This window comes from Glycine soja, chromosome 16 (genome assembly GCF_004193775.1).
Source record: "Glycine soja cultivar W05 chromosome 16, ASM419377v2, whole genome shotgun sequence".
Classification (NCBI taxonomy): domain Eukaryota; kingdom Viridiplantae; phylum Streptophyta; class Magnoliopsida; order Fabales; family Fabaceae; genus Glycine; species Glycine soja.
The window spans coordinates 25204407-25223723 of NC_041017.1; the positions used below are offsets into that span (position 1 = coordinate 25204407).

At 32.4% G+C, this 19317-nt stretch overlaps 2 protein-coding genes, 1 long non-coding RNA gene and 1 pseudogene across 3 annotated transcripts; all 4 read left to right on the top strand.

Annotated features, from left to right (window-relative positions):
• The first annotated feature begins 505 nt into the window (after positions 1–505).
• Positions 506–1715, top strand: LOC114389887. Its single transcript, XM_028350599.1, has 4 exons — positions 506–835; positions 913–1138; positions 1224–1268; positions 1594–1715. Exons 1-4 carry the CDS (start codon positions 644–646, stop codon positions 1713–1715), a joined length of 585 nt encoding a protein of 194 aa, XP_028206400.1. The 5' UTR covers positions 506–643.
• A 298-nt stretch (positions 1716–2013) lies between these two features.
• On the top strand, positions 2014–2614 carry LOC114389888. The gene is made up of 2 exons (XM_028350600.1): positions 2014–2301; positions 2381–2614. Exons 1-2 carry the CDS (start codon positions 2014–2016, stop codon positions 2612–2614), a joined length of 522 nt encoding a protein of 173 aa, XP_028206401.1.
• A 2583-nt stretch (positions 2615–5197) lies between these two features.
• Positions 5198–7502, top strand: LOC114390439. The gene is made up of 2 exons (XR_003661906.1): positions 5198–5375; positions 5608–7502. It is a non-coding gene; the product is annotated as an uncharacterized LOC114390439 (long non-coding RNA).
• Positions 7503–14018: 6516 nt separating this feature from the next.
• On the top strand, positions 14019–18543 carry LOC114389889 (annotated as a pseudogene).
• The last annotated feature ends 774 nt before the right edge of the window (positions 18544–19317 follow it).

Here is a 19317-nt window from a genome sequence, read left to right on the forward strand (position 1 = left end):
TTTATTAACTAAAAGAAGTATAAAAAAAAGTTAATGTATAATAAAATTGTCAGCACTAGGATTTTTTAATGTATAATAAACTTGTTGTTGCACTAGGATTTCAATACAAATTCTATTGTGCCTCATAGGTAAGGGAAAGAAAACTTTACCCATAATTTTATGCATTATATATACTATTTGTTTTTTTCTTTTTTTCTTTCTTTGTCATAGAGCTTTTGTGAATAGTTTATTAAAGTTAATAACATCCTTTGTTATTATATTACTTTTCTTTTAGTTATATAGTGTGGATAGTCAAGAAATGAAAAGTAGTATAGTTGATGCTTTGGCTGCTTCAAGAAAACGTAGAAGAGATGAAGAGGAGGAAGAAGAACTTGAACAAGTATTTTTCATTATTGTTAGTGTTGTCACTATGCTTTTGGGTGCACTGACTTGGTATCATGACAAGTACTTTTTTAAGGAACCTGCCCGAAATTTGGAATTAGAAAGGCAAAGTTTCCTCAATCGTCTATACAGGGGAACAGAAACTGATTGCATTGAACAATTAAGGGTCAGTAAAAAGGCATTTTTTAAGCTTTGTAGAATTTTACAAGAGAAAGGGCAATTGGTAAAAACAAAAAATGTTCCTATAGATGAAGTTGTGGCAATGTTTTTGCATATCCTTGCTCACAACCTAAAGTATAGAGTTGTGCACTTTAGTTATTGTAGATCCATGGAAACAATTAGTAGGCAATTCAAGAATGTCCTGCATGCTATAATGAAAGTAAGCAAAGAATATTTGAAGTTCCATGAGTATAATCTAGAGGGCTCGGTGGAAAACAAATGGAGATGGTTTAAGGTAAGTTTGTCATTTGTTAGTAATTATAAGGTACTTTAAGTGATTGTGACTTATTTTTTATTTTGAAATGTTTGTAGAATTCGATTGGAGCACTTGATGGGATACATATTCTAGTAACAGTTTCTACAGAAGATAGACCTAGATATCGTAATAGAAAATGTGATATCTCTACAAATGTTTTAGGAGTTTGTGGTCCAGATTTAAGGTTTATATATGTGTTGCCCGGGTGGGAAGGGTCAGCAGGAGATTCTCAAGTATTGCGAGATGCTTTGCATCGTCAAAATTGTCTCCATATACCAAATGGTAATATCATGAAATGATGAAACTTTATTTAACATATAAAAGAAATATGCATATTTCTATATATAATATTTTTTAACCATTGTAGGTAAATATTTTCTTGTGGATGCGGGGTATACAAATGGCCCTGGATTTTTAGCACCTTATCGAGGGACTAGATATCATCTTAATGAGTGGATCGGAAACACTCCTCAAAACTACAAGGAGTTATTTAATCTTCATCATGCAAGTGCAAGGAATCTTATTGAAAGGTCATTTGGGGTATTGAAGAAAAGATGAAGTATATTAAGAACTCCTTTTTTTTTATATAAAAACACAAATAAAAATTATTAATGCTTGTTTCATGCTACATAATTTCATAAGAGATGAACAACATAGTGATCCAGTTTTGGAAGCCCAAGACTTGGAACTTTTATGTGTTGTTGACAATGAGTTAATCAATCAACAAATGGAAAGAGTCACAAATAATATTGGAGATGAAGTCACAACTATCCAAGCAACTGAGGAATGGACAAGATTCCGTGATACTTTAGCAATAAATATGTTTGCCACCTATCAAATAAGAAGAAACTTTGATTAGGGAGATGTTTTTAGTTGATTTGGATTTTGTTTCTTATGTGTAATTGACTATATACTCATGTATGTGTGATACTTTGGATTTTTGTATTTCATAATACTTTGGATTTTGTTTTCTTTTTATGTGTAGTTAATTTTATACTTTCGTAGAATGCTAATTTGACATGTCTCACCTTTATATATATGTAATTATATATGTGAGATTATTTTTTTTTGTCTAGAGAAATGGAATCAAGCAATGTGAAGAACAAGTCAAGTGGAAAAAGAAAGATGTCTAGTGAGGACACAAGAAGTTACTTCGCATGGAACTTGGAAATGGTGTGCTAGTTGATGTGCTTAGAGATCAAAGAAATTTGGGCAATAAAGGTGATGGAAATTGGAAAACAGTAGCATACAGTACTGCAACTCAAATTTTGTCCAAGCATTTTGGAGTTCACCTCATGGCAGATAATGTTAAGAATCGTTTTAAGCTTTGGAGAACATGGTATGGAATTGTGAGTGACATTCTTAGTCAAAGTGGATTTGACTGGGATAGCACAAAGTACATGATTACCGTTGAAAATGAAATTGCATGGAATGAATATGTTAAGGTAGCCAATTATCTTTTAATTTTATTCAATAGTAGTTATTATGTGTGTTGTTATTAGCATGTTTCTATTTTTTTTCAAGTCACATGAAGAGGCCAAACGATTTCGATTCAAAGTCATTCCTAATTGGGATGATATTGTTGACCTATGTGCAAAGGATAGAGCTACTGGACTCGGAGCAGAAAATGCATTAGATGCAGATGATATCATGAGCAAAGAAACAAATGAAGAGGAATCAATTCATAGTGTGAGTTTTGACTTAGAGGGATCAAGTTCTGCCACAAGAAAAACATTCGCCCAAGTAAGAGTGGAGTGAAAGAAGGGATGATTTCCTCAATGAAAGAAGTAGCCGAGTCATTGAAAGAATTTGTTGAAGTGACTAAGAAGAAGATGGAGAACAAAAAAAAAGATGGAGATAAAAGAAGCTCAAGAAGTGATACATGAAGTGGTGAGTGAGCTAGATAATGTACCTAATTTTAATGGTGCACTTAGACATAGAGCAATTGATTGGTTGACAGAAAATCTCATTAAGTTTGCGATTATAAAAGCTCTTCCATTGGATGAGAAAGAGGATTATATCTTATCTTTTATGCCTTGATGTCAAATTACAGGTACGTTTGATACCATGACAAGTATGTTGATGTTGTATACTTATGTTTTACATTTATATCTTTCATTTTATATAACAAATTATGTTTTAACAAATATGATTTGTTTAGTGACACTTAACATTATGTCTTCTTTTGCAGAAAATATGTGAAGGAATTCTTGTGTTGAAGCAAATGCAATTAGAAAATTCAGAATTATTTTGGAAGTTATTTTGTGACTAAATTTTATTTTAGTTCAAGTTTTTTTTTTGTGTAATTGCATTACTAACCAATGACTTCGGCAAAAAAACAAGTTTCATCTATAGACTTCTAAATAACATTCTAAGGTGAAATGGTACTAAATATTGTTTATGTTGTGAGTGGTGTAGTGTGTCGTAAATGAAATAATAATTTAAATAGTTAAAATATATATTTTTAATTGAAATAGATTAAAATAGTACATATTTATTGGAATATCACACTCGACAAATAGTACATAGAATTTATTAATGAAAAAAATAATTATTTTATTAAAAACTTGTTTTATTAAAATATAAAATTTTAAAAGAGAATGCATTTGATTATTTTATCAAAATAAGAAATTTTAAAAATGAAGAAATTCAATTTCATTATCCAAACACAAAATTTTGAAAATGAAGAAATTTAATTTCTTTATCCAAACACAAAATTTTAAAAATGAAGAAATCTAATTTTTTATTCAAACACAAAATTTTAAAAATGAAGAAATCTAAATTAAAACATTTAAAATTCTCAAAATTTTAAATTCTTTAGAATTTTAAATTTTCTCATCCAAACACATTTTAAGAAAAAAGAATGGAACTTACATCTGCCATAACAACAGCTGTAACAAAATCATAAACATGCCAATTATCATCTAAAGACATTTCATGGTTTGCCATCTTGTCTGCCACTGGATTTGCTTTTCGCAATGCATGGTCTCACTAAAAAAATACATCCTCCAATAATTACATCCATGCTTTAAAACTTAAATCACGAGCAGCAATCACTCTCAACTAAGAAGGATTAAAACTAAAAAGACCTATATTAGCGGCAAAAGTGAAAATCATCAATCACGAAAGTCCAAGATAATAGAGGCATCACAGTTCAATTTCAACTTATCAATAAGAGGAGATAACCATTTAATATCCTGAGATATCATCAAACAACTCTCAGGTTTATTAAAATTAGAAATACAAAGCTTCCAATTCCTTTGAAGTAGCATTTATTTTAATGGTAACTTCTATTGTTTTATTTTTTATATTTTCTTTCATTTTGTATTGTTAATATATTTATCAAATTTTTTTATTGCTATTTCTAAATAAATTATGAATTTATTATTTTTATGTTATTTTATATTTTTAAACTATTTCAGCAACTAATTTTATTAAATATATATATTTATAATTTAATAAGTTAATTTTTTAGCTTACAACTAATGACTTCTAACTTTCAATTATTAGTTATTTTTTTAGTTAGATTTTCCAAACATAATCTTTAATTTTGAATTAATTTTTTAATTTTCAACTAGCTTTTTTTAAGGTAATTTTGTTGGATATTACATGGATCTTAATATGTTTTATTTTTAGAATTACTTACATATTATTAGTGATTTTTTTAAGATTATTATAATCATTAACTTTATGTTATTGTATTTAGGACAGTAAATCATTATCCTAATTAAATACTAACTAGGAAAACTAATACTTATGGTAAATCATGCATATAAATTATAATCAATAGAAGTTTTCGTTTGGGGGCCTAGCCCTTTTCTCCAGCCAAAAAAGACATCACTATATGCTTAATTAATAATTGTTTTTTTACAGCATGCATTAACAGTTATTAATAACAATAATAAAAGAATATTTTAATCACTGTAGAAAAAAGTATATTTCAATCAAAATTTTATAACCGACACATCAACATTTTGGATCTAATGCAACGCCTACTCCAGCTCTAGAAAAAAAAAAAAAAACAGTTGTATTGAATTATAAAAGAGAACAGTTTTTTATGTCGTTGGCGTACGTAGTTCAACAAATTTTATAATTTTATATCAAAATCTTTAAAACCGTTCTCTTAATTTAGTAGGCAACAATTAATTAGTTTTAAATTTTTATACAACAATTATTAATCGTTGCTCCAGAATATAAAAATTAAAGCTGCTCCTAGCTAATAGAAACAATTATAAAAATGTTTTTATATAAACTCAGAAGTGAAAACCATCCTATTAGAAAAAAAAAAAGAAATCCAAAGCACGGGCTTAAGTTTACTTTTTTGTTTTTTCTCTCCACGCGACTCTTTTGTACCCAATGTCTGTTGGTTTTCCTCCCTACTCAATATACTCATTGCTATCAATCAAAAAGCCTCACACACACGCGCGCGCGAAGGAACGTTGTTGACTCACAATTACGAAGAAGGAAACACCGCGCTCTCAGTGCTCGTTGGCTCACCTCGGTGTGTCCTAAACCCGCGGTAATTAGTTCTTAAAATCCAAAAGTCATTCGAAACCCCTGAATTTTTTATTGGTCCCAAATGGTAATATTCTTGTAACTCTCTCCGTAAATATAATGAACACAATACACTTCATTGATAGATTTATTTAATTATTCGCTCGCTATTGATTTATGGGCACATTGAGGTTGCATGATTTATGTTTTCATGAATCATTTGAAGTTCCTTCACTACAACATTTTGTCTAATGCAGCGTCTCATAGATTATAGAGAAGGAATCGCCGCTCCCGACACTCATTGCCCTCACGTTCTCAATTCGTCTCTCATCCCAAGCGGTAATGCTGCAAACTTTTGTTTTCCATTTGTAATTCGGTTCTTATAATCTAGCGAGAACCTTCACCCTAACTACGTGCTAGCACGTAGAATCTCGAGAAGGAAACGCCGTTACCGTCACGTTTTCAATTGTCTCTCATCTATTGTGTCCCAAACGGTAATGCTCTGTAATTTCATCTTTTATTTGTAATTATCCTTATAACTATCTCTGTAAATGCTGGGCATTAGGTTCTATGAATTCTCTTATCATAGGTCTTCTCTAGTTCCTTTTACCTTTAGTTTATTTTTAGCTTAGACCTTAATTTGATTTTAATTTGTTAATTTTTAAAATTGGGATTGAGGATTGGTGTGGGTTTATGGCCGTGAAGTTCACTGGGTCTAGAAGGGCGGCGATGGTCATTAGTTTGTAGTGTAAAAGGGAATAAGCTCAAATTAATATAATTATAGATAAAGTCAATTATGTACTTTGATTACCATAAATTTAAGAATAGTGTAAGTATCCAAACTTAGAATCACCGAGCTTTCATGTTTCTAATGCAAAATGTTCTATTGTGTTTGAACCCATCCAACTGAGGTCACTGCCAGTGTCAAGTATCAACCAAACATGTTTAAGAGGTGTTCCAACAAACATGTCTATGAAATACTCTCCTGTGCCAAGATAGGGTCCAAACTCCAAGTTTGTGATGATATTACCCAAAAACTCATCTTTAGAAGATTCCAATGATGCTACAAAAGCATTAGCTAGGTTGTTCTGCTACTCGATGGTGATACTTTCCTTCACTTCTTACTTCCTTGACATGTTGTTTGTGTTCTTTTTCTCTATGACTTTTCTATGAAGAGTTTGACTTCTGACCAAATCCCTGATTGTTGAGTCCAGTACATGAGTTTTAGGCCCATTCCAGTGATTCATTGGCTTGTGTCTTAGGTGTAACTTTGTTGATATAACACCACCTCCATCTTCTTCCTTATTTAATCCAGTTGGTTATGAACTTTTGGCTTTCCTGTAAAATTCTTTGTTGGTGATAGTTCGATCATTATTGTGCTCATTTTGAGCATCAACTTCAGTGTATGCTTTCAAAGCGACAGAAAATTGAAAGGACCAAAACAAGGAAAACTTTCTTGACCATAGTGTTGCTTTCTCCTTGTTTGGTCGCATGCCCAATATAAAGTTAGAAAAATTTCCTAAAGTTTATACTTGGAGAATGGAAGGAAGCATTCAGAAGTTAGATTAAAGGAAACAACCATTGACATCTGGAGCTGCAATGCAGGTAACAAAGTCCACTCAAATAGTACACAAAAAGCAAGAACAAAGGAAGCAATCCTTGAACAATGGTGTTGCAGCCTAGCCAATTAAATCTACTTTAATTCCTATACAGAAGGACTTAAGAATGACTCATCATGATCAAGTATTAGAAGAAGAACAAGCCTCTAAGAAAATTATTGAGCAGAATTTTGTTAAGAGGCAAGTAAGGTCTATTGTGGGAAATCAAGATCAGGGATTAGCATAGGAACACACTTTTAAGAAAATAGATGAGCAAACGAAAGGATTTTGTCAGAGTAAAAGTGTTAAAAGGTGGTTAATTAGGTGTACAACAAAAAATCAAGTTGAAGGATCAATGGAACAAGCTGCTACTAAGAAGAAAAAGACTGTCTCAAATGTCCAGCTATGCCACTTAATGAGTACATTAATAAGAATGACCAACAAGATTGGAGCAAGGAATTGAGGTATAAACTATGATAATGAAGTAACTGAGGATACTGATGTAAATAATTTTGAAGGTAACATCATTATTAATTATTAATTTTGATTTTTTTACTTATTGATGCTTTGGATATCTTTGCTTATCTATCTAAAGCTTTAAAAGTTTGAAAGTGTATATTGCTTGTTCATAAAATTGTTAATTAGGGGCAACATTAATGAGGAAACGGGGAAAAATGTTATGTCTGAAAGTTCATGCATGTTAGGACTTTGGGCAAGCGTATCAATTGTCGTTCTTGGTTTCACGTTTATAAAAGAGTTCGTCTTTACATAGACTTGAGTTTACTTAATTCATTTGGATAAAGGTTATCAATTTAATAGTTATGTACAAATTTAATCGAATATCATTGGTTTTGGTTTGATTAACTAAAGACAATTTAAAGTAAAAGAAAAGTAAAAATAACAAATTTACAGAAATAATGAAAATATGGAAGATACAAAATTTAGTGCGTCGGAAATACGAAAATTGCGGAAACGATTTAAATTAATTCAAGAAAACATAGGATTGAATTTCATTGTTCATATCTTTAGTATCCTAATAAGATCAACATGTACAAATCATTTTCTAACATTATTGATGCACACATAGTTATCCCAAGTCGATTCCTTATACTTTGAACTTAAGAATATTTACTAAATATTGATCCCTCGCATATGCAATAAATATTCCAGCATTATAATTATATTCTCGTCTTTTTTTGCAATCAAAACGTTATGCTATATTCCTAACAACGTAACGTAAAGAGTAAAATCATTCGGTTCAAATTCTAAGATTATTTTTCAGTCTCACTTAAAATTCAATTTCATGACACTAGTGATCAAATAAAATCAAGCATTAAGAGTAGAATGAAATTACCAACAATAAGTAAAAAAAATTAATACATATATAATATAAAAAAAAGATACATAAAGGTACAAATATTACATCAAATCCTTAATAAAAACTAACTAATCATTGTGCAAAGCACAAAACTAACAAGAGAAATGACGAAGGAAGTGATCCATGGTCACGATTATGTAGTGTCTCGGCTTCACTTTTCCTCTTCAAACCAACCACAGTCCCCCGCCTTGTAATTAAATTACAATGTTCCTTTGGGTTGACCTGGGAGGTTGATGTGAAAGATCCACTTTAATGTTCAAATAGTTGTTTAGCCAGTTGTCCAACTTGAACTTCTATATTTTTAATAGATGCATTAGTGTTCTTCTGGTTTGCAATGGATACCTACATAAACTGTGTTAAAATATCTTCCATCTTTGACATTCTATTTGGCTGAGCTTGTTGTTGTTGTGGACCTCTATTTGATAAACCCCCATAAGAGTTGTTAGAAGGACCTACAAAAGAAGTGTTAGCGGGACCAGAATTGTGTGGTCTCCAGCCATAAGACTGATTTGAACTTGAGCCACCTCTATAGTCATGGTAGCTTGCTTGAAAGTTTTGTTGAGGTCTAGCTTGGTTTTGTAGATAATGAATGGGCCTCCTCTTCCTATTATCCATCACAGTGGCCATTCTGATGGTTACCACCACAACAATGACATCTCAAAATTTTTTGAACTTGGTAAGCTTGATGTGTCTTCTGTGGTCCACCTTGGTGATATTGCTGAGGAAGTTGGCCTATCCTCTTTGTTAAGGCCTCAATTTTTTGTGTGAAGAGTTTGTTTTGAGCTAGAATTGCACTCTGAGTGTCCAACTCCATTATACATTTTCTTTGAGTCATAGCTCTATCATGATGACTTTGATAATCACTAGCTGCTATGGAGTCAATGATTACAATAGCTTCCTCTGGGCTTTTGGACATCATAGTGCCTCTAGTTGAGGCATCAAGGATCATCTTGGTTTGAGGTTTCAAACCACTATAAAAGATATGCAACTATGAAGCATCATCAAAGTTATGGTTTGGGCACCTCCACAACAAAGCTTTGAATCTTTCCCATGTCTCACAGAAAGGTTCGTCAGATCCTTGGGAGAAAGTCGTGATGGCGGATTTTGCATTGATAAATCTTCAAGGAGGAAAGAACCTCGCTATGAATTTCTCCTCCACCTCTTCCCACGTGTTGAGGCTTTTATTTGGATGTGATTAGAGCCATGTTTTTGCCTTACCTGCTAGTGAAAATGGAAAAGCTCTGAGGTAGATTGCTTCAACATATTCGTCAGAAGCTCTTATAGTACTGCATAGTTCCATGAAGGTAGACAAATGTGTATATGGATCCTCATGATCCATTATAGCAAATGGATGTGAGCTAATTAGACTAAGCAGTGCTGATTTTAATTCCACGACCTTATTGCTGAAAGGAGGAATCACTATGCTATTGTAATGTTTTGGGCCTTGTTGATAAGAATAGTCACCTAGAGTCCTCCTTGGTGGTCTACTTCCTTCTCTTTCAGCCATGTTATTTTCTACAAGTGGCTTATCAGTTGAAAGATAATAATAAGAAGAAGCCTTACCTGATGTTATAGTGGTTGTTTGTTTCTTTTTCTTTCTATTCTTCCTTTTAGTCTTGGTAATTTCTAGATCAAATGACGATTTATCTATAAGAAATTTGCCTTGCATAAAGGAAAAAAGAACACACTACAACAACCCGTAAACACCGAGGTTAGTGAAAATAAAAGTAAGAGAAAATTTATACAAGATTAAAATGAAATAAATAAGTACATAGGTATGAAAAAATAAAAGAGGGAATTTATATAAAATCAAAAGAAATTTACAAAGGAATTTAGCCTATCAAATTGAAAGTTTTAATCTGAAAGAACTAAGTGGATGACTCGAGTCCCCGACAACGACGCCAAAAACTTGTTAGGACATTTGGCAATCGTACCAATTGTCGTTGTAGGTTTCACATTTATAAAGGAGTTTGTCTCCATAGGGACTTGAGTTTACTTAATTCATTCGGATAAATGTTATTAGTTTAATAGTTATGTACAAATTTAATTGAATGTCATTGATTTTGGTTTGATTAACTAAAGATAACTTAAAGTAAAAGAAAAGTAAAAATAACGAATTTACAGAAATAATTGAAATATAGAAAATATGGAGCTCGCTTGGGCAAATGGTTTGCTTATGGCTGAAGTTTTCTCTTTAGCCCAGGCGAGCTAGATGCTAGCCTAGGTGAATTTATGGTCAGAAACCTTCATAAAATGACCATTTTACCCTTCCTTAAAGCTTTGTTTCTGGATCCATCAAATAATCATAAAAAACCTACAAAATTATGCATGAATCAACTAGATTTAAGGTTAATTTTGGAAGAAAACTATTACAATCAAAGGATAAGTGCTAACAATTTAATCCCAAAAACTACTTAAATTTGGCACTTATCAATGCACTACAACTTGTAGAAAAGAAATCACCTTGAATGAAGAAGGGCAACCTATTGGGCCAGATGAAAAGACACTTTTTGAATTCAGTAGCTTTTTTGGAACTATAGCAAGAAGTTCAGAATTTTGTTCACTCAATTACACTAATTGGAAGCCTCTAGACAAAGACCCTATATGGGATTTGTGTCAATGTACTAACTTTATCCATTTGAACATGCCTCTTAGCATACTTAAAATGAATTGGATCTTTCTAAATATTTTTATTTTCATTGAAGCAAAAATAAACTATCCCAGAGAAAGGACAGAAGGTTGTGTTTGCTATTATAAGTGATGCTTGGCAGTGATATAAATGCTTGACTAAAAGGGAGCATTTTAGAAAGTATAAAACCTTACGTGAGCGATTGAAAAATGGTCCTTGAGAAATACTGGAAGCACATTAAGGAATTGATGGAATATTGGAAACTTAAAGCCATTCAAGTATGACATACTTGTTGTTTATTACACTAGTTGATACTCACTGTTAATAAATTCTTTATTGATGAATTTAGGAAATCAATCATAAAAATGCCACAACTATAGCTCAACAGAAATGGAGACATCGAGTGGGGCCTATAAGCTTTGCTCATATAAGGGATCGATTGGTATTGCCTTTTGTAATATTGTAAGTCAATATTTAAATTGTATCATTTCATTATTGTACTTGTAACTATATTTCCCTGGTATAGCGTGCAAGTAAGAAGGATAGTGAACCCCCAATTCAAGCTTGAAATGTTTATTGAAACTTGACAAAGTAAGAATGTAAAGGATTTGGACACAAAAAACAAACCATGCAATTGTAAGTTTTCTTATATGACTTTATCAATTTGCATATAAATATCTAAATTTTAATTAATATTTTATTTTTAAATATACTAGGGGGGACTTCAAGAGTTGATTGAAAATTCTAGCTAGTCTTTTTCTAAAGCTTTTGAGACTATGTTTGGCAAAGAAAAACCAGGGAGAATGCGCTGCCATGGAAAAACTACAACGCCTACTCTCTCCAAAAGAAATAAAGAAATTTCAAAAATTGAAAAAAGACATGCTGAAGAGGTGAATGAATTAAATGATAAAATCCAAGAGATAGAAGAAAAATATAATGCAACAGAGAAATGGTAGCAGCAGAGGAAAAACACTATTAAGAAATTATTGGAGTACAAGTGTGAGCTGAAGTCCCACATTGAATAGAAGTGGAAAAGTTGAGCACCATATAAGTGAGGAGAAGACCTATAAATCTGAGTCTTAAGGTTTTGAGTTAAAGTGTGGTATTAAATTCCCTTATCTGGTTACTCATAGCTCATTGGTGTAAATCTTTCCAGTGTTTACTCCCCTCGAATTCCCTTAGCCTTGGGCAGTGCAAGTACCTAGAGCATGTGGGCTCTTCAACATCAACACATGCTCCAATTAATAATAAGGTAAGATTGAAGCTTAATCCTTTTAGCCTAGATTGAGGTAATAAATTTGGTTTTGCAATTATTTCCTTTTAAAAACAAATGTGATGCCTTGTTTATAGTTTCATTTCCTTCATATATAATACTAATAATATGTGATGCCTTGATTTATATCTTTGCTAGCAAATTAAAGAGTGTAAGATAGTTGTTAATAGCCTTCTTTACTTTAAATTCTATTTTGTGATAATTCTATTATTTTGATCAATTCAAATTTTGTGGTAGTATATTTTGATGATAAATAGACAATGTTACCTTTCTATCACATCACTACTTTCTTAAGTTTTTGGTGATAAGTCACTAGAATTTGGTTGATGATTTTGATTTTTTTTTTGTGATTTTTAGTTAAGTCTTTGGTGAAAAGTTTCTATATATATTTTGATTATTTTTAATATTGGCTATAGTAATAATTATGAGGATTCTTGGCTGCAAATATTGTTTTAGTTGGGTTCTTCATTTTCTATTATAATTTTTTTGCTTTAATTAGTCAAATTTCTTATTAATTATGATTTTTTTAAATTTAATTTATAGATAGGTAAAGATGGTATGGATGAAGAAGATCAAGACTTGGAAGTAGAAGATGAAGACCTAGATCAAGATGGTTCATGAGTGACATGTAGAATTTTAGTTTTTTAAGATTACAATATTATTTTAGAAGCTAGATAATGATGAATGATGATTGATATTATTTTCTAGAAAATACTTTATCACCTAAATAGTCATCTTTATTTATGACTTGTACATAGTTCATGATTACAATTTTTGTTTTAGTGAACAAGTTAATGATGTGATGACATACTACCTTTTTTTCTTTAATTTACTTCATGTATCCAAAAGTATAATTTTTTAGTTCATTGTCATCGATAAAAATAATTTTTAATAGGCAAAAAAAGATAATTTTTATACTTAATTAAACTATTTTTCTCTTAAAATTGTTCCCGAACTATCTTACAAAATTATTTTATACATCTAGAATTAAAATTGTTGCCTTAAAAAGAAAACATATTGTTTATTCCCAAACAAAAGAAAAATATTTTCTACATCTATAATTGATAATAACAAACAATTATAGGTGTGTTGTTTGGCGGTATGGTGTAAAACCGTTGTTGTAGAACATTAAAAAAACCATTCTTTATATCATTCATTGCTATGATTTTTTATGGTTTCCTTTGCCTGCAATGGTTTTTGTTGTTGCCTTTCATTGCAACGCTGTAAAAATATTGTTGCAGGTCACTCAAACAATTGTTCTCATTATCATACCAAAGACTATGTTTTTTTCAACAGTGTTGTCTTTGTTGAAAAAACCGTCCCAAAAGCTAAGACAACGCCTTAGTTTACCATAGTCTAAAAATCATTCTCTAAGAAAAATAAAATGGTTTTTTTAAATAGACAACACATTGCATGTGTAGCATTAGGCAAAAAATGTAGTAGTGCATATTAAATATTTTTTAAAAACGTATGCAGAAATGACCATGCCAATATTAAATTGCCATCAAAGAATATTATTACTGGATGTGCATATAAATTGTTAACTATATTTGATGTATCAGGATCCTGTAATATATATTCCTTCACGAAAAATATATATGGTTGGACCTTAATTGAAATTCAAAAGCAAATGATGATATAGCGATTCACAGAGCCATATTGTCTAGATATTAGCTTCTTTCAGCTTATATAAATAGGTAAGCAGTAAGGGTAGAAGGATAGTCTTGTTTTAAGTCTGGTTTATGTTTGGGTATAACACATTGATATAGTTGTTAAAAATTAGCATTGCAATGTCTGTCTCTGTCGTTTTGCTGCTTGTTGGAATATTATCGTCCATTCGAGTACTAGAATTTACAGGCTTATACTTCTCTCGCTTTCTTTGTTACTATCATCAAATAAATATATTGACGATGGCACAAGGGGTACCATAACCCATATAGAAAAGAAAATAAACACATCATGCATCCCCGGTTAATAGCCATCTAACCTCAATAAGGTAAATAGAAAGTAACCAAGACCACAAGCTACGAAGCCTTGGCTTAAAAATAGCCTATAAAAACGGGTCATATACCAAGAAACCAATTAGTAAACCTACACACCACCTATCGCAATAACTTCTTTGTCTTCTCTCATCTAATTCCTCCCGAAGCCTTCGCTTGGCCCCAAAGTCACAAGGTGAGTATATGTTGACAATTGTGACAGGCTGCCCCTCTTCCTTCTATATCCCCTCAAAACCAACACACTCCCCCCCTCCTTTATGTTATATTACTATCCAACTTTTCTTTTTTACTTCATTACTATTCACTTGAACTTTTTTTAATAAATATAATTAGTGTTAGAACGTTCATTTTTTAATGCATCTTCACACGTGTTTTAATTTTACATTTTGCACACTGTTTGCTCTTGAATTTCATTCGATTTTTCACATGACATTATATATTTTATTTTATTGTTTCTATTAATGATGTCTTTATCATCTAAGAGTTACTTAACTACTATTAGTATAATGTTATGCAGCTGCACAAACACAAGTTATAGGAGCTTGCTATGGGGTAAATGGTAATAATTTACCATCAAAGCAAGAAGTTGTGGATTTATATAAATCAAAGGGCATACCCAGAATGTGCATATACTCTCAAGATGAAGCAACACTTCAAGCCCTTAGGGGTTCTAACATAGAGTTGATGATGGATGTGGCTGGAGAAACCCTTCAATCACTAACAGATCCCAATGTTGCTACTGATTGGGTCCATCGTTATGTAACATCCTATTCACAAGATGTCAATTCAAGTACATTGTTGTTGGAAATGAAGTTCACCCCAATTACGATGTTGCCCCGTACATTTTACGTGCCATGACCAACATGCAGAATCCAATTTCATCAGCCAATTTGCAAACCAAGGTATCCACAGCAATAGACGCCACATTGGTTACTGATTCCTACCCACCCAATCATGGTGTTTTCACCGTAGATGCAAGCCCATACATAGGGACCATTATAATTTTCATAGTGAATAACGAAGTCCCACTTCTTCCCAATGTGTACCCTTACTTCACTTATGTTAATGATCAACAAGGCATTAGTATTGCCTATATATGCCCTTTTTACTTAGCAAGGAACCAATAATTTTGGGTACCAAAACCTCTTCAATGCTATGTTGGATTCAACATACGCTGCTCTTGAGAAGATGGACGCGCCTAATTTGGAGATTGTTGTATCTGAGAGTGGGTGGCCATTTCCAGGCGGAGATGGAGCCTTGGTTGAAAATGCACATGCTTATTACTTTAATTTGATAAACCATGCCAATAGTGGGAGTGGAACTCCAAAGAGACCTAGTAGGTCTATACAAACATTTTTGTATGCCATGTGTCAAAACCTACCCTACGACGCATCTTCTAAAAAAGAAAACGCGTAGGAGTCGTCATCAATATTTATTTAAGAAAAATGTTAAAAATAAAAAAAGGGCTGTGAATTTTGAAAAGAAAGGTTTGAAAGTTGTTTACACATAATGAAGGTATTAGCACCCCACGCGTCCGTCACAAGGGACGATAACCTTTAATCGAGTGTGCACAACATGACTTCAAAATTATTTATTTTTTTCTTTTTATATTTTATATTTTTTGGAGTGGACAAGGGGACTGCCCTTGCTCCTACGTATCCTCAGGTGTAATGAGGAATTCATACCTACGTAATTTTTTAAAGTGAAAAAGTTTGTGTGTTGAGTTGGTTTTGTTGGACTAATGGCCTCAGAAATATTAAGAAGGAAGGTTGAATTAAGATTTCGTTGACTATTCTTAATTGAAAATTTCCCTTTCATAATTATTCCCTAGATTCAATTATTTCTTTGTTAGCAAGTTACTGAAATAATAAATGAAGGAAAATAACTTGCGGAAATGTAAAGACAACAAAAAGTAAAAGAGATAAGGGAAAAGAGAATGCAAAACCGAATTTATCTTGATTCGATCACAATCCGTGCCTACATCCAGTCTCCAAGCAACCCGCTTGAGATTTCCATTATCCTTGTAAAATCCTTTACAAGCAATGAACCACAAAGGATTCCCCTCCTTTGTGTTTAGTGATTACAACAAAGAAGTTATACCCACTTCTCGCAATGAACTCAAAAGCGGTTAGTCTTTTGAGTTCAGTGATAACAACCAAGAAGTTGTACCCACTTCTTGTAATGAACCCAAAAACGGTTAGTCTTTTGAGTCCAGTGATAATAATCAAGAAGTTGTACCCACTTCTTGCAATGAAACCCAAAAGCGGTTAGTCTTTTGGATCCAGTGATCAACCAAGAAGCAAATCCGCTTCTTGCAATGAACCCAAAAGCGGTTAGCCTTTTGAGTCCAGTGTTTAACCAAGAAGACCTTCTCTTGAAAACAGTCACTAAGAGTCGATCTCTTGAAAATCTTTTTGTAAGAATGGAGGAGGAGAGGAAAATAGAATAACACAAGTTTTTGCCCAATGAACTTTTCTTGATAAAGCAAGTATTGAACAAAAACTTTTAGAAAGATGTTGAGAATGATTCAGTAATCAGTATCTTTTTATGAAATTCGTGTTATGGTCACATATTTATAGCCATTTGATGGCTCTTGAAGAAACCATGTTAAAAGTTATGACTTTTGGCAATTTCTTCAAAACTAGTCACTTTTAAAAGTTGTGACTCTCTTGAAAACTAGTCACTTAAAAGTTGTGACTCTCTTTGAAAACTAGTCACTTAAAAGTTATGACTCTTGGCAAATTAAAAACTAGTCACTTAAAAAAATCATAACTCTTAACCAGTCACTGGTAATCGATTACAATTATAGTGTAATCGATTACACATCAATAGTTGTGACTCTTCATGTTTAGATTTGAAAACCAACGTTTAGAAACACTGATAATCGATTACAAATGTTGTGTAATCGATTACACAAGTTTGAAAATGTTTTATCACAAGTTGTGACTCTTGAAATTTGAAATTCAACGTTCAAAAACATTGGTAATCGATTACATGTCCATGATAATCGATTACTACTTTGTAAATCAGTTATAAAATTGTTTGGACTTCTAGTAATCGATTACCGCCTTATGGTAATCGATTACCAAAGAGTAAAAACTCTAGTAAAAGATTTTTTTCTTTGAAAAATTCCTTTGGACAAATTGTGCTATTCAATATTTAAAAAAAAAACTCTTTTTATACTTATCTTAATGGTTCTTGCATATCTTGAGTCTTCTCTTGTTTCTTTACTTGAATCTTGATTCTTGATTGAATGACTCTTTGATTCTTGAAACTTGTTTGAATCTTGATTCTTAACTTGAGTCTTTGGCATCTTCAAAATAAGTTTGGAAGCTTTGCTTCTATAGGTTTTATGCATTTGAAAGATTCATTTTAATTACAAACAAAAAGGTCGTTAAGGCGTTGGACCTTGAAACGATTTTAAGTGATTTTTTGATGGAGAGAAATTTAGTTATGAGTTAGTTTTATTTTGATTTTGTTTATTAACTTTCAATCTCTTTAAAGACAATTTTACGCCACTAGTGATCGGTTAGGATTAAACTTTACAAAAAAAAAAAATGAGATCATCGATGATAAATGAAGAAGATGAATATGCGCATAATAATAGAAGGGACCCCTAAGGGTACATAGATTACATTCAACTCTTAAAAACAAAACTAACCGACTGTTGCACGAGGAACACAAAACAAAAGAACGATGTAAGAAATGATCACGGTTGCAATTCGATAGCACATCGACTTCGTTTCTTCTTCTTTCTCTCTTTCTCCTTCTTTTCTCTCAATTCTCTCAACTCCTGAACCTTGGAACCCCTTAACTCCCCAACATGGCTATTTATTGGGAAAAAGCCATTTTGGGGTGGTTGAGCTCGCCCAGGCGAGCTGGTTACTTAGCTCTAAAGGAATGAGCTCGCCCAGGCGAGCTGGTTACTTAGCTCTAAAGGAATGAGCTCGCCCAGGTGAGTTGGTTGCTTAGGCATGAAACTATTTCATGACCTAGGTGAGCCAGATGCTAGCCTGGGCGAGCTAGGGTCTAGAAAAATAAAAATAAAAAAAAAAACCCTTTTGCTCACTTCCTTGGTATCCTTTTGTTTTCTTGATCAAAACACTAAGCGATTCCTTGCTTCACACTATAATTGGCACCCAATATCGTAATTCGACTAGCAAGAATCAAATATCATATCGAACAACACCCCCGAACGAAATTAGGGTCTGACACCATGTTTGATGAAAACCAAAAGCCAAGTGCGGAAACCGAGCGACATTTTGGTCTATTCAATCCCAATAAATCATCCAAATATGAACACACATTGAATTGAAATCGATAGATATATGCTCTTAGGTTTTGTTTAGTACAACACAAGATCTTCCAAAATTTGAAAGATGGGTATTGTTTGGTACAACTCGTGTATTTTGCGAATAATGTGGTCTTCTAGGGTCTTGAAGACCAAATGAAATATAAGCTAGAAAAGCTATCAGTGGATGAGGTTAAATTGTCCAAGAGACTTATTATGGCTAATCAAATGTATTTTACGCATCATATTCCTAGTAATGATAATTCCTAAGAATCGACAAGGTTTGGAGTAAAATACAATCGTGGAGTGGTAAGTTTCTATCTAAAGTAGGAGGAGAAGTAATGGTGGAACCAGTGATATAAGCCATCCCATCTTACTGTAGGAGTGTCTTTCTCTTATTTGTTTCCGTGTAGCAGATTATGAACTCCTTTTGGTAGGACTCTGGTAGTGGAAATCATAAAAGCATTAGGTGGTTGCAGTGGGAGAAACTTATTATCATAAAGGAATTTGGCGTGCTTAAATTTAAATATATTCACGGGTTCAATGTTGCTATGTTTGGTAAACAATGGTGGATTTTGGTTTTCAGTCCATATGAGCTTATCTCCCACGTTCTAAAGGTGAGGTATTACCCAAATGAAGGCTTTTTAGAAGCTCAGGTGGGCTATAATCCGAGATATTATTGGAGGAGTATACAGAGTTCTGAAGTTGTTATCAAGGAGGAATTTTGTTGGTGTATTAGAAGTGGGGCAGGGGTTAGACTTTGGAAGGAAATAAAATGAGTTGGTATTATTAAAAAAA

Bases quoted from the DNA above. Each gene is read 5' to 3' on its own strand.
- LOC114389887 (XM_028350599.1), top strand. From the start codon at position 644: ATGTTTTTGCATATCCTTGCTCACAACCTAAAGTATAGAGTTGTGCAC. The intron at 836-912 runs GTAAGTTTGTCA...AAATGTTTGTAG, and splicing joins ACAAATGGAGATGGTTTAAG to AATTCGATTGGAGCACTTGA. The intron at 1,269-1,593 runs TTTTAGCACCTT...AAATGGAAAGAG, and splicing joins GTATACAAATGGCCCTGGAT to TCACAAATAATATTGGAGAT.
- LOC114389888 (XM_028350600.1), top strand. From the start codon at position 2,014: ATGGAACTTGGAAATGGTGTGCTAGTTGATGTGCTTAGAGATCAAAGA. The intron at 2,302-2,380 runs GTAGCCAATTAT...TTTTTTTTCAAG, and splicing joins CATGGAATGAATATGTTAAG to TCACATGAAGAGGCCAAACG.